Raw genomic sequence first — 12,376 nt, forward strand, 5'->3', positions numbered from 1 at the left:
TCAAAATACAGCATGGAAATAGAGACTTTTACAAAAGGAATGTGCACTGCCAGCAGTTCTCCTCCTAAAACTCCTCGTATTTTGAGAACACATTAAGCATTGTCAGTCAATGTTTCATAGTTATGTGTAATCAATTCAAAACATCCAATTTTCACAGAAAGCATTAGTTTTTTTACACTACTACCCCATGATTGCATTAATCTCTGTAAGAAAAATATATGTAGCACAGCTGTCCTAATTAAAAAAAAAAACAAAAACAGCCAAAAAAAACAGCGTAAGAGAGAACAACAGGCTACTGTAAATACAGCATCTGTCAAAGTTAAGTAACAACATGCTGCATTTTTATCCACTTCATTCACAAACAGTAATTGCTGGCATTAGCAGGAAATTCTTCCTTTCAAAGAGAATCTACCAGAAGACAATTTTTAGTTCTATGTAGTTTAATCTTGCTACGTTTCAAAGCTCATTCTGCTGATAAATATATATATATCTAAACAAATCTAAGTAAAAGGCATACTTTACTCAGCACAAAGAACACTCATACGCAACCTTAAACAACAGCAGAAAATAAAAGTTCCAAGACCAAACTTAAAAAACAGATTTGCAGCTATTTTTAACAGAGGGAGGATTTGTACAAACTTACAGTAAGATTCCAGTTGATCTGCGGTATCCTTGTGTGAAGATTTAGACTGAACATAAGCAACAGAACTCCAGTAACCACCAATGCACTACAGCTCACAAACTCAAAGAAATAAAGGCCTTCGCAAGGGGAGCATTCCATGATGGTCTCTATGCAGATGAATGCGATCAGTGCCAAAACCTAGGAAGAAAAACAAGTGGAAAAAAAATAAATAGATTTCCACATTTTGAAAGTAGCCACAAGTATTCCTGAAATTTCCATTGGGAACATGATCAGTTTACACTCAGGAATGTGTGATTTTAGTTTGTAACAGGGCACTGTAAAGAGCAAAAACAAAAGCAAATTAATGCAAGACTTTCTGGATATCTTCTGTTCAACAAAATGCACTTCAGCAAAATTACAAAAAGTCTAACATCAACATGACTGAGACACCCAAGACCATGCAACCCCTTCAGGCCACTGGCTTAATATGCAAGTGGCACCTCAAACATGCTATTTCATTTTTCATTCACGATATGGTATTCCAAAACCTAAAGATGGAACTCATTTGTCTGTTAGGCCAACCTCAGACTCAATTACACAGTATTAATACACTGTGACTGTGAAAGACATTTTAATAAAGCCATTATTTAAATTTCATTACAAAGTTGAGATCTAAATCAATCAAAATAGATTCAGGACCTCTACCAGCCTCCAAAAATGTCCACCTTTCTCATGTTTTTTATCATCAATACACTTTATTTCATATAAAAACATATTTTATCATTCCCTTGCAAGAATAAAATGAACAGCTAATAGATGAAGGAAAAACTCCTGGTGTCACAAACACACCCGACTGGGCTAACTGTTAGTCACACTAAATTCAGAAGGTATCTTGATAGAGTTAATACAAATGCAGACTTTTGCAAGACAAGAGTTAAATTTACTATTTAGCATAAAACAGTGACATTCACTATACTTAAAAATCTGACCAAAGGACAAACCCACTGATTAGCTACCACAAAGTACACAACTTACATAGGTCAGTATGTTTCAAACTGATTCCTCTTTACATGTAACTGGTAAAAGAAAAACAGCTGCATGGACAGTTTTGTTTATCATTGGGAGATTTTTTGTGTATTGGGTTTTTTGTGGGTTTTTTTCTTTTTACATTTTCCATGGCAAGCAAGTAAGGCCCTAAGAATGTTGTGCTTTGGTTTCCAGTTCAACAACCTCCCCACCCACCCACTTACATTTTTCAGAAAGAACACTTTTTTGCTCTGCCGCAAAAATCTACTGAGACTGAAGTCAGTCACTTAAATTTGGCAATTAAGAACTCAAGAAGATAGCCGCCTCAGAGCTAAATATTCATAATTCGAAGGCTTTGCACAAATAACACAGATTTAAACGATTGACAGAAGCCACAATACAATTCAATTTCTGCTAAATCCTTCTTTGCCAATTTCAATAATGTTTTGCAAATATACTTTCTTTCAGCACTTTTTATGCTTCATCCGTTAATTTGTCCTTGCCTCCTATAACAAAGCTAGCAAAATGAAGCAAAAGGATTTTGAAAAATGTTACCATTTTTGTCACTAACATCAGCAGTGATTCTAAGTAAAGGAAAATACCCTGCATGCTTTGTTTGCCACATACTTCAGAATACAGTAGCTAATTTAAGTTTAAAAAAGGATTAAAATATAGCAAAACAAGTTAATAAAAACCCCTCACACTTGGGTAGAAAGTCTCTCACACTTCACTTCGCACGCTCTCTTTAAGAAAGTGCATGCCGTACTAATTTTTGCCAGCTAATAGAGCAAGCCAATTCACAGCAAACATTCTGAATGGATACCCCGTAACTGAACACTTAACTTCAGATTTCATCTTTGACATTTAATTACTTTGTACAAAAAAATAAGAAGAAATATGCAGTGAAATGGAACATTCAGTAAACCAGAATCAAACTGTGATTTCAGCAAGGACACACAAAAAAACCTATCCAGAAATCAGCTTCATTTTACAGTATTAGCATGTAAGGAAGTCCACTTTTTCTGTGAACACGAGCCTCATAACTGAAGGTTACATTGAACACAATTCACCAAAAAAAAAGAAAAAAGAAAACCTCTAAAAAAAACAATAGCTGTTTCAAGCAGGATCAGTATCAGGTATTAATGGTACATGTTAGTTGCCAAAATTATATTTTAGATGTTCCAATATAACAAAGTCTCCACTGTTCTTGCCACTATTTTTGATATATTATGACATTTTGAAATTTTTATTCTCTTAAAAGAAATGGTTCCACAATATTCTCCAGGAACAGTGTAGTACAAGCCCAAGCACTATTAGGTTCACTTTCAAAAAACATGAACAAATCTGAATTGTGCCACCAACATTAGGCTGAAGGAGCCAGAAGTTCTGGCACAACCAATCACTACTATGCTGGGCAACTGCTACTTGGCATAAGGAGGAAGTCTCTGTTGTTTTGCTGATAAAAATCTTACGCTGGCTCTTCTCCATATCAGACAGTATTGCTTCAAGGATAACATACCCATCTTAGTAGTCAAAGCTCAAAAATGATGGAAAGAGTTTCCTGCATACAGCATTAGAAATAAATTATGTACCGAAGAGGCACTTGGAGGAATGAACTCCCAAGATCAAAATTAATAATTAATACATTTCAGAGCAATTCTACCTTAAGATTTCATTTTATCCCTAAGAAACTATAAAATATATTTACCTGTGACACCCCCAAGAAATAAAAGTGTTTGTTGTGTACACTTAGGTTTGACTTAACCCAAACCATTCAAATGCAAGTGAAGATGTGCCATCAGTTTAAGTAAGAGGCAGCAGCATTAGTGTACAGAGTTGGGGTAGCCCAAGTCTGTTGGTACATTTATCAGAAAGGTTGGAAGAAAACCCCAACTGCTTCAGTTTATGATGGAGACTCTGGCCACAAAGCAGAGGCTGTGTTTTGAAAGCATGCACAACAACTGACGGTTAGCAGGAGTATCATCATCCCGGAGTAGATCGGACATCTAAACACTTGTTTCTTGGGGGGTACAGGGAAAGGAGAACATTCTCATGCATACAATTTACTAGTAACCCTTACATACTTCAAGTAAGATTCCAACTAACCGCGTTACTATTTTTCTTGCAATAAAAAAATATTTCACCATTCCTGAAGATTATTCATCCTGCCAGTGCTACAGATACCACCTTCTCATTGACTGCCCATTATTTGTCTCACAATGACTGCTGTAAGAAATGAAATCCAAATAACCACATCTGAAAAACCTATCCTCCCACAGAAACTTCTCTTTTCGTAAACACACAAAAAAAAAATCTCAGTCTTTAATATGACATATTTTCTCTTTGAAACATCAGGGTAATCTTGTCCTCCTACACACAAACTTGCCAGACGCATCCATCCAATTAACTACAAATAACATGAATCTTCTATAAAAACACACTAGCACTGCTTTCAGTGGCCATTCCACTCAGAGATTAATCTAATTTTGTTTCTAATGAAAAAAGCAAACTACTCTGAACACATGAAATGAAAGTGAAAGACCTTATGGACTCAAACCCATGACTTAACCAGCTACATTACTTGAAAGTGTGTAAATGCTGCAACGTGAGCCAAAGCAGCTTGCTTGGTCATCCACTGATCAAGTTCGTTTTTAAAAAATTAATGTGTTAACGTTGTAAGAAAAATGCTTCACTTTCTCTGCACATCTAAATTTATGCAATAAATGAGACTGGTTGTACAAAGCTGGTAAGGAATACAGTTTTGCTACCCCGAATGCTGCTGGATTGACATGGCCATAAAGGCACCTGCCCCTAAGCACGCCCCCAGCATCCCACTGCGAACAGACCAAGCCAGTCACCACCTCAGCGCCCCAGCTTATCTTCCAAGGGACTGCAGCGCAGGTTTAGCACTCACCATTTTCCCCTGTTCCCTCACCGAGCTCTGTAACTGTAATGAAAACATCTTTCTAACCTACGTTGTCTCCACTGCCTGTTGACCGCCCATCACTGCTTAGTGAATCGGCTGATGATCTACACGCAGCTCACAGCTTGCCAAGGCTCACAGACCTGAAAAGTAATTTCTCCAGAGCTTCCTACGCTCTTTCCACTGCCACACCACTCACCTAAGATAAAATTGATGCCTTGCCTTACCATGCTGGCTAGACACACTCTCTTGGGAAGAGGAAGGACAAAGACCCTCCAGCTCTCCTGGGAAGCAGCCATGCTGCATCCAGACACCCCACAAGAGTGCCGAGCCTTGCGCTGCCCCAGATGACTGAGAAAAGCCCTCCCTCCCCAGCTGCTAAAGTTTTGCTCTTGCTTTGTCACACAAGTCACCAACGCTACTTCGGAAAACCAGGAGACAAGATCCATCTAGGCCTGCATCTGCCTCCCATAACTGCAGTCACAGGACTAGCAAAAGAAAAGAAAAAAAAACACCACACAAAAAAAAAAACCACCCAACAAAAACTCCAAACCAAAAAAACCCCAGCATCGTATCAGAGCATAGATCTCAGGCAAAAAAATTTGTCCATTTGTCCACCACAGGAGGTGACCCTCACTTTCAAGTCACACCTCATAGTTTAGGGTGATGAGTTTTGACAAGTTTCTCCACAAGCAGCAGTTTCAAGGTTGGTTTACTGAGGAAAAAAAAGAGAAGCTGAACGCGGTGAAGATCTCCTCTTACATGAATTACTGCTCTCTCCCACAAATAACACAGCTACAGCTTTCCTGGGCAGAGTCAATAGAGAAAGTTTCCTCTGATGGATGAACCAAACATTTTCATCTGGTTTTCTCTGTACTGAGTACTTTGCAGAGTTTTCTATTCCACCCTAACTCCTCCAATGCCTTCAGACTTGTGTAACTCTCCTATTACTGTTGTTTGTTGTTTGGTTGGGGTTTTTTAACAGTTGCTTTTGGTTTCTACTTCCATTCTTGAAGTACATACAGGGGACGTTGCGTTGGTACGCAATTTTGTCACAACGGCAACATCTGCTTATCCTACTGGATGCTCCGGTCCACGCAGAGGCATCCCAGGCTGCCTGCAATACCACCTTTTTCTTGAACAAAGGAGATCCAAGAGTCTGGTCAGCAAAGCAGGATCAACAAGAACAAGCTTCAGGGTGAGCTGAGAAGAGGTCTGGGTCTGCCCAGACCTGCAGCCCAACGTGTGCGATACAGCCCTGCATCCTTCACCTCCCACCACCACATGATGCAGAAGAAGAAAAAAAACATCCAAGTAGAGGAATTAAGTACAAGGTATTTCCCAATAGTGGTTTTGTTGTGCTTTTTGGCTTGAATAAAGTGGCAAATTGTTAACCAGTTTTCTTGTTTGGGATATTTAGGACAGCTAAGATAACTCATGTACAGCGTGAAGCTATCGCACTTCATTAAACAGCACCCAACCCCCACATAAAGGCTCTATTCAGTGAAGCAGCCCCTCACTGGAAAGGGATGAAGCGACCACAATTTAGGGCCATTTAATTCCTGAAAGACAGCCTCTATACTGGGATCCAATGTCCTTTAATTTAGCCACATTAGCCTCCTACCATTACTGTATTCATCTCAACTTTCCTGTAAATTCCCCTGGAGAAGGGCCCTTAATGAAGAAATCATCTGCCTTAAGGCTATGTAAATGGCTTATATTTACATCACTTTCTTGGCAACACAGTCAAGTCAGACATAAAACACTGTATTCCCCCAAAATGGAGAAAATGTGCTACGACAGGCACCAATGCTGAAAGAGAGCTGAAAGGAGGTTGCTAATGGTGTATTTTTCCTGTCAGAACACTTTGTGTTTTATTTTTTGAAGAAAATAATCAAACATCTTTGCACTAAAAAAAAAAAAGACAGCTCTGCAATGAAAACAAAGTAAAAAATGAGTTTTCCTGTTTATCTAAAACTTTACCACAGAAAGTCTTATTGTGTGGTTAAATGACATAATTACACACGATTTCCAAAAACCCACAAAATGGTCAGCATTTTTTCTGCCTGAAAAATACCCACAGAATTTTAGTAAGAATGTCACACTACCAAGACATTTTTACATCCAGACTGTTTAAATTAATGGTACAGCAGAATACATACGCACAAAATCGAGAAGAAATAAATTGCTTTTACACCACTTAAAGTATCTGAAGACATTAAACTTTCTTGAATTAAAATCTAGATTTATTGTTCTCATTTACTTGGCCCTGCAGTCCCAACTTAATGTATGAAACCAAGTGGGTTCTCATTCCTTGCAAAGCACATGCATTTCCCACATCTAAAACAGCTGGCACAGATATGAGTATTTGGGATCATATGGCTTAAACACGGTCCTGCTTCTCCAGCAGGAAACCATCTTTTACCCTAAGCAGAAGAATGACTGATTTCCCGCCTGTTCCTAGTCTGCATCCTTGAGACTAGAAGAAATCTGTTATTAACTGTGGTAACTGGACTGCAAGGAGCCTTCAATCATGCATGAGTATTGAACTTTTCTTACAAGATAGAAAAGTTAGAAAAACTAGTGGAAAGCTTAAGCACCACCAGTGATTCAGCACCCTGGATAAACTAAATTATGCTCTAATGGCACAAAATACAACACTGAACAAATCCAGAGGAACTCAGCCAGACCTCCAAATTCAACTCTGATTTGGTTTTGGTGGTGGTGATAGAAGTAACAGCAGAATATTTATATTTCAGATCTTCATTGCATCTCTAGGGTTTTTACCTGTAGCTGTACTCCTTAACTTTTCATTATTTCTTCGTTCAGTTTTGGATATAACGTGGCAAGACTTCAGTGCATTAAATATTGTGGAATCTTTATTAAATCGGCTGATCTTTTGCAACCTCCAGCAGTTTTCTATAATCCTTGAAAGATTCAGCTACTGCTAACTTCCCTTTCTCAACTTAGGCAAAAGACCAATTGTAAGTACAGAAGATATTTCTGAGGCCAGAAACATTTTAATGGCATATTATGAGAAAGGGTCATATTTAAGAACGAGGGTAATCAACACTCAAAATTAACAACAGAATGGAAGTTGTTCCAAAACACTAAAGTACATCAAAACTAACACTTTAAAAAAAAATAATTAACTGAACTAAAGTGAATAGAAGGGATTCTCAACTGGCTAAAATAGAAATGCATCAATTTTAAAAGTGAACTTAATCATAGTGTCTAGACCAGAAAAAGGCTGCAGACATGAAGCAGCGACTTATTTCCTGCTAACTAGGCACCAGTCCAGCGTTCTGCTTATTGATTTGACACACCTATACAACAAATATTCTTATCTGCAAGGTACATGCAAAACCAAATGCCATCAAACAAATAGTATTCTATAGTACAGAAATACTTCAATTTTTTTGGATTTCTCTTAAAAGAAAACACCAACATTGTTCTTCCAGTTACTGCTAAATAATTCAGGATTTTTTTTTTCACATTACATTTATATTGTCCTCAAAGTAAATTCATTTTAGCATTCAAAGTAATAACTGAACACACAGACAGTTGCAAAGCCCTGGTTTGCACAACTCCTGCAGCTCATTCTGGCAGTGTCAGTGACTAGACCCACGCTGCGGTGCTCTGCACAAGGTGGTCTTGGGCTGCAGCATCAAACACAGCCACCACCTCCTCCCCGCTCTCCCTGGAAGGGCAGGGTTGCTGCCCAGGTGGCCCCTCGCACCAGTGCACCTCTGGCATCAGGGGTGCACCCCACTGGGACTGGAAGGGTCACACCATGACACACACACACACACACACACACCCCAGGCTCAGCCACAACGCCACTGGTATCTCACCCACTGTTACTCTGGCACCTGTAAGAAGTTGCTTATCCCTACCTGCCATGGCTTTGCAGACCTGACCAAGTTAGTCTTATTTACTTGCACCCAACTGAAACACGACCATCTTCCTAACAGGGGGAAAAAACCAACAACCCAAAGACACAAAAAGCCAATGCAAATAAACAAAAAGTATCACTCTGAGTTAGGTGTACTTCAGGTTTTATCCAGCCAAGAAGATGACCAAAAGAACCACTGAACAGAATCTGAAGCCAAGACACACTGCAAGGAGGTATCTGTTTTAGGCACATTACATCTCCTCACAGAAACCTGAAAGAGATTCAGACTGATTTCTTCCAGCTCAGACAAAACAGGAATGTAACATGCCACCTGTCCCATAAACAGAAGCCCATCAACAGTTTTGTAGCAACCCCATCCTACATGAACATTCATTTGAAAATCATAAGAGAGCCATGCTTTAAACAAAAATGCAAAAAACCCACGCAGAACAACCAGTCCCACCGCTTCCCTTCCACAGGAACCTGTGCCTCCAGTCCCTAAAACTACAATTCATATGCACCATAATACAAAGTATTTTCATAAGCATCAGGTCCTGCAAGATAATGAATAAAATCCCAATGTACCAAGTTATGTATTTCTAACTTTCCCATTTATATACTGTAATAATCACTTAATCCCTATGCAACCCATTGAAACTAACAACTCATAAACGCAAAGACTTATTTTATTCCATACCAACAGTACACTGAATTGTGCCAATGGCTTCAGTGAGTGGACATAAACAGAAAATTATAGGAGGTAGGGTTCCCCCCCACCCCTTTCACCGTATCCTGATGTTTGAGGCTTAATTCTCCCATTCGTTGTCTCATACTCATTTTGACAGACATCGGGCAAGCACAGCTTTTACAGCCATCTCCCTGTAACTGCCAAGCGTCACAGGCTACCCTCTCTAACAATACTGCCTGCTGCAAGACACGGCAGGTTCCTCAGAGGCAGCTGCAACTCACAAAGGTCACAGTAAAATTCTCCCAAGTCACTTCAGCAAGCCTCAGCATCCCCATGCCTATGCCAAAGGAGCAGAGGGGGACACACCACAAAGCAAAGCAAACTCTTGCAGACTAAGCCACTGCAGTATGTCCCACATCGGACTTCAGAACAGCGCTCTGGAGTTATGAAAACCATAATTAAATCATGCGCATAACAGAAGTGGAAATTCTTAAACAGTACAACTACTCAACCAAGTTTCTTCAAGTCCCATTTTACCACAATTTGACTAACATTTGCATATCATGTTCTTAGATAAGCTAGGTAAAAACAGGTCACGAAACACATCATGCATTTCTTCGGTGCTGCACTAAATATAATTTTGTATACATCTGCACCTTTCCTCAGCCACTGCCAGCTGCACAGAGTGGGGGCAGAAAAAGTATTTTTCTGTTAGTCCCATTTGCTGCTAGCCCTACTTATGTGGACTTTACAGTAGTAACACAGAGTAAAAACTAACTGCAGGAAATAAAATGAGGGGAAAAAAATACAGATTAACAGCTAAGTTCAGGGAAGCGTAGTAAGCCTCACTTTCAGTCCTCACGGCAGGGGAAGATAGAAATTAGCTTCCTTAAAAATCGTTGGTAATTCTTGTTTGTCTTGAAGACTAGTTTAATAATTAGTGTCACTAGAAGTCACTAGTTTTGTGTCAGCATTTATTAAGATTGTTAATAACAGCTGCGCAGGGAATTTAATAGAGCGTGTCCAGGGAACTCAGTACATTGTCCAACTTCCCATACCCAGCCTTTCAGCAAGGGTACAGTATCCTCTCTGGTCCATTTCCTAGTACTTTCTATTAAGTCAAGCCGTAAGAACTCAAAATTTATATCATATCTTTTCTATTTAAATAAAATGGATAAATACAGTTACCCTATTTTTGCCTTCAGGCTGCACACTCATTCTGTATGGTACATACACACACACGCTCCCTGTTGGAACACAGCAAGTTACTGAGACTATGTTTGTATGATTTTTAAAGTAGAAAAAAAAAATTGGCTTCACTTATGAGAATTCTCTACACTGCTCTTAAAAGGAAAGAGAAAAATCAAGACTTTTGACCTGGCTTCATGTTCCCATTCATGTTCACAGGCCAACCTGTGCTGGAAACCTGGCTAGTCAAAACAGTATTAAAACACAGTACTGTAAATCTGTAACAAACAGTAGGATAAATTAATTGGTTTTAAAAAGTAAAGGTGTACTCATAAAATTTGTCAAGTATTTGATCTGTGCAGCCTCTTGTTTAACTAGCCTGTCAGGCTACTTTAAAAAGTGAGAGTTCTATTTTAAGACTATCAGAATCAGTTTGTATCCTTTAAAACCCCATTTAATCCCAACTATGAGTAAGCATCAAACATCCCACAAGTACTAAAACAAGAAAGGAATTTTAATGAGAAAACAATCAAGAACTTAAAGTAGTCCTAAGGAATCCATTAAAGTTTTTTGGGTTTGTTTTTGTTTAAAGGAAATGGTGCAAAAAAGTCCTTGCAATCCCAACCTTCCCAAGATTGCGATCTGAAGGCCCTCTTAGATGCCATGCCTTAAAAGGCAAAAATAGTCTAGACATACTGGTAAAACAGAACATTAAAAAAAGTAGATGTAGGCCAGAACATTAAAGAGCACTGCCAGCTGTACTGCGGAATGCATGAAGCCTTCAAGCCCGCCTTGCTGTTTAGACTTAGAAGCGTTACACAGCAGTGTCTCATCCCAAATAGAAAAGAGCCCACAAACTGTTGTTGCATAACTGCAAATCCACCTACATGTGATTTTATAACTGAAGAACAGATCTGCCCAAAGACTGCAAACAAACTGGGCACACTGCAAACCGAGAACTATAAAATGCCGTTAACAACACAAGAGCCGTAAGCCTGGCAACAATGCCTTCGCCTGCTTGGCCACCGCTCTTACTGTACTGCCACCATGACCTAGACATATTGAACATCCCAGAGACTTAGGACACCAGCCTGTAATTCTGGAAGAGCACTTTTTCCAAAAATACTTTATAAATGTTACTAAGTGATAACATCATAAAAACTCAAAAGATCTCAATGTTAAATAAAAGGTTTCACCTATATTAGATAAAAAATTTCTAAGCATTAAACAACAGTTAGGTTTTTTAAATGATATTACACTCTAAGTGGCGGCATCAGTTCTAACTAGAAAATAATTTCATAAGACAGAAGTTACTGAAGGTTATCAAAGACTTGCAGAACTTAAGTATTTCATAATATTCACAACTGTGCTTGTTGCCTTCTTGCATGAAGATTTCAGTGTAAAATGCACAAAAGAACAGGAAAACACTCATAAAGAAATGCTTGTAGTTGGTTCATAAAATTATTTCGCAACAAACTGCCAGAACCGTCATGAGTAGTGCTGTATCACTGGCAGATTTATAGCATTTGAAAATAACAGCGCTTAGCTTCAGTGAAAGTTACAGCAGAAGTATCACCACAGCCAATGCCAGATCCAAGCACAGGACATATCCCTACATACCCGGCACACGGCTGCTGTAGGAGGGGAACGATCGCAAACAAGGCTGGCTCACTTGCAACCTGGACACTTTGTGACCATACACACAAGCCAAAGAAAATTTAAAGAAGTGCCTCAAACAGATATAATTGAAGTATCAATACTTGACTATCAAGTTACATATTTAAAAACTTCAGACAATGCTGAAGGAACTTGTTTGGTTAAAAATGCATCGTATTCTTCCACAAGCTAAGGCATTACCTATCAGAGCCGTAATTAATTAATGACAACTGTCAGGAACGTGATACTTGAAGAGTTTAGTTTCCAGTTTAATTTGCACAAAGTAAGATTAAAACATCAAAATTTACTCTGTTTACCTGAAACCACATTTCAGGCATTATGCCATTCTAATAACATACTGCAGCATGAGTACAGCTT

At 38.9% G+C, this 12,376-nt stretch overlaps 1 protein-coding gene across 2 annotated transcripts in view; it reads right to left on the reverse strand.

Moving 5' to 3' along the window:
• CMTM4 (CKLF like MARVEL transmembrane domain containing 4) overlaps positions 1-12,376 on the reverse strand; it is a 41,105-nt gene that overhangs the window by 20,187 nt on the left and 8,542 nt on the right. For both annotated transcript variants that reach the window (XM_037408775.1, XM_037408776.1), the window contains exon 2: positions 644-820. In XM_037408775.1, the coding sequence (XP_037264672.1) occupies positions 644-820 (177 nt within the window). The remainder of the gene's footprint in view (positions 1-643; positions 821-12,376) is intronic.

The sequence above is a fragment of the Falco rusticolus genome, chromosome 15 (assembly GCF_015220075.1).
Source record: "Falco rusticolus isolate bFalRus1 chromosome 15, bFalRus1.pri, whole genome shotgun sequence".
In the NCBI taxonomy this organism is placed as follows: Eukaryota; Metazoa; Chordata; class Aves; order Falconiformes; family Falconidae; genus Falco; species Falco rusticolus.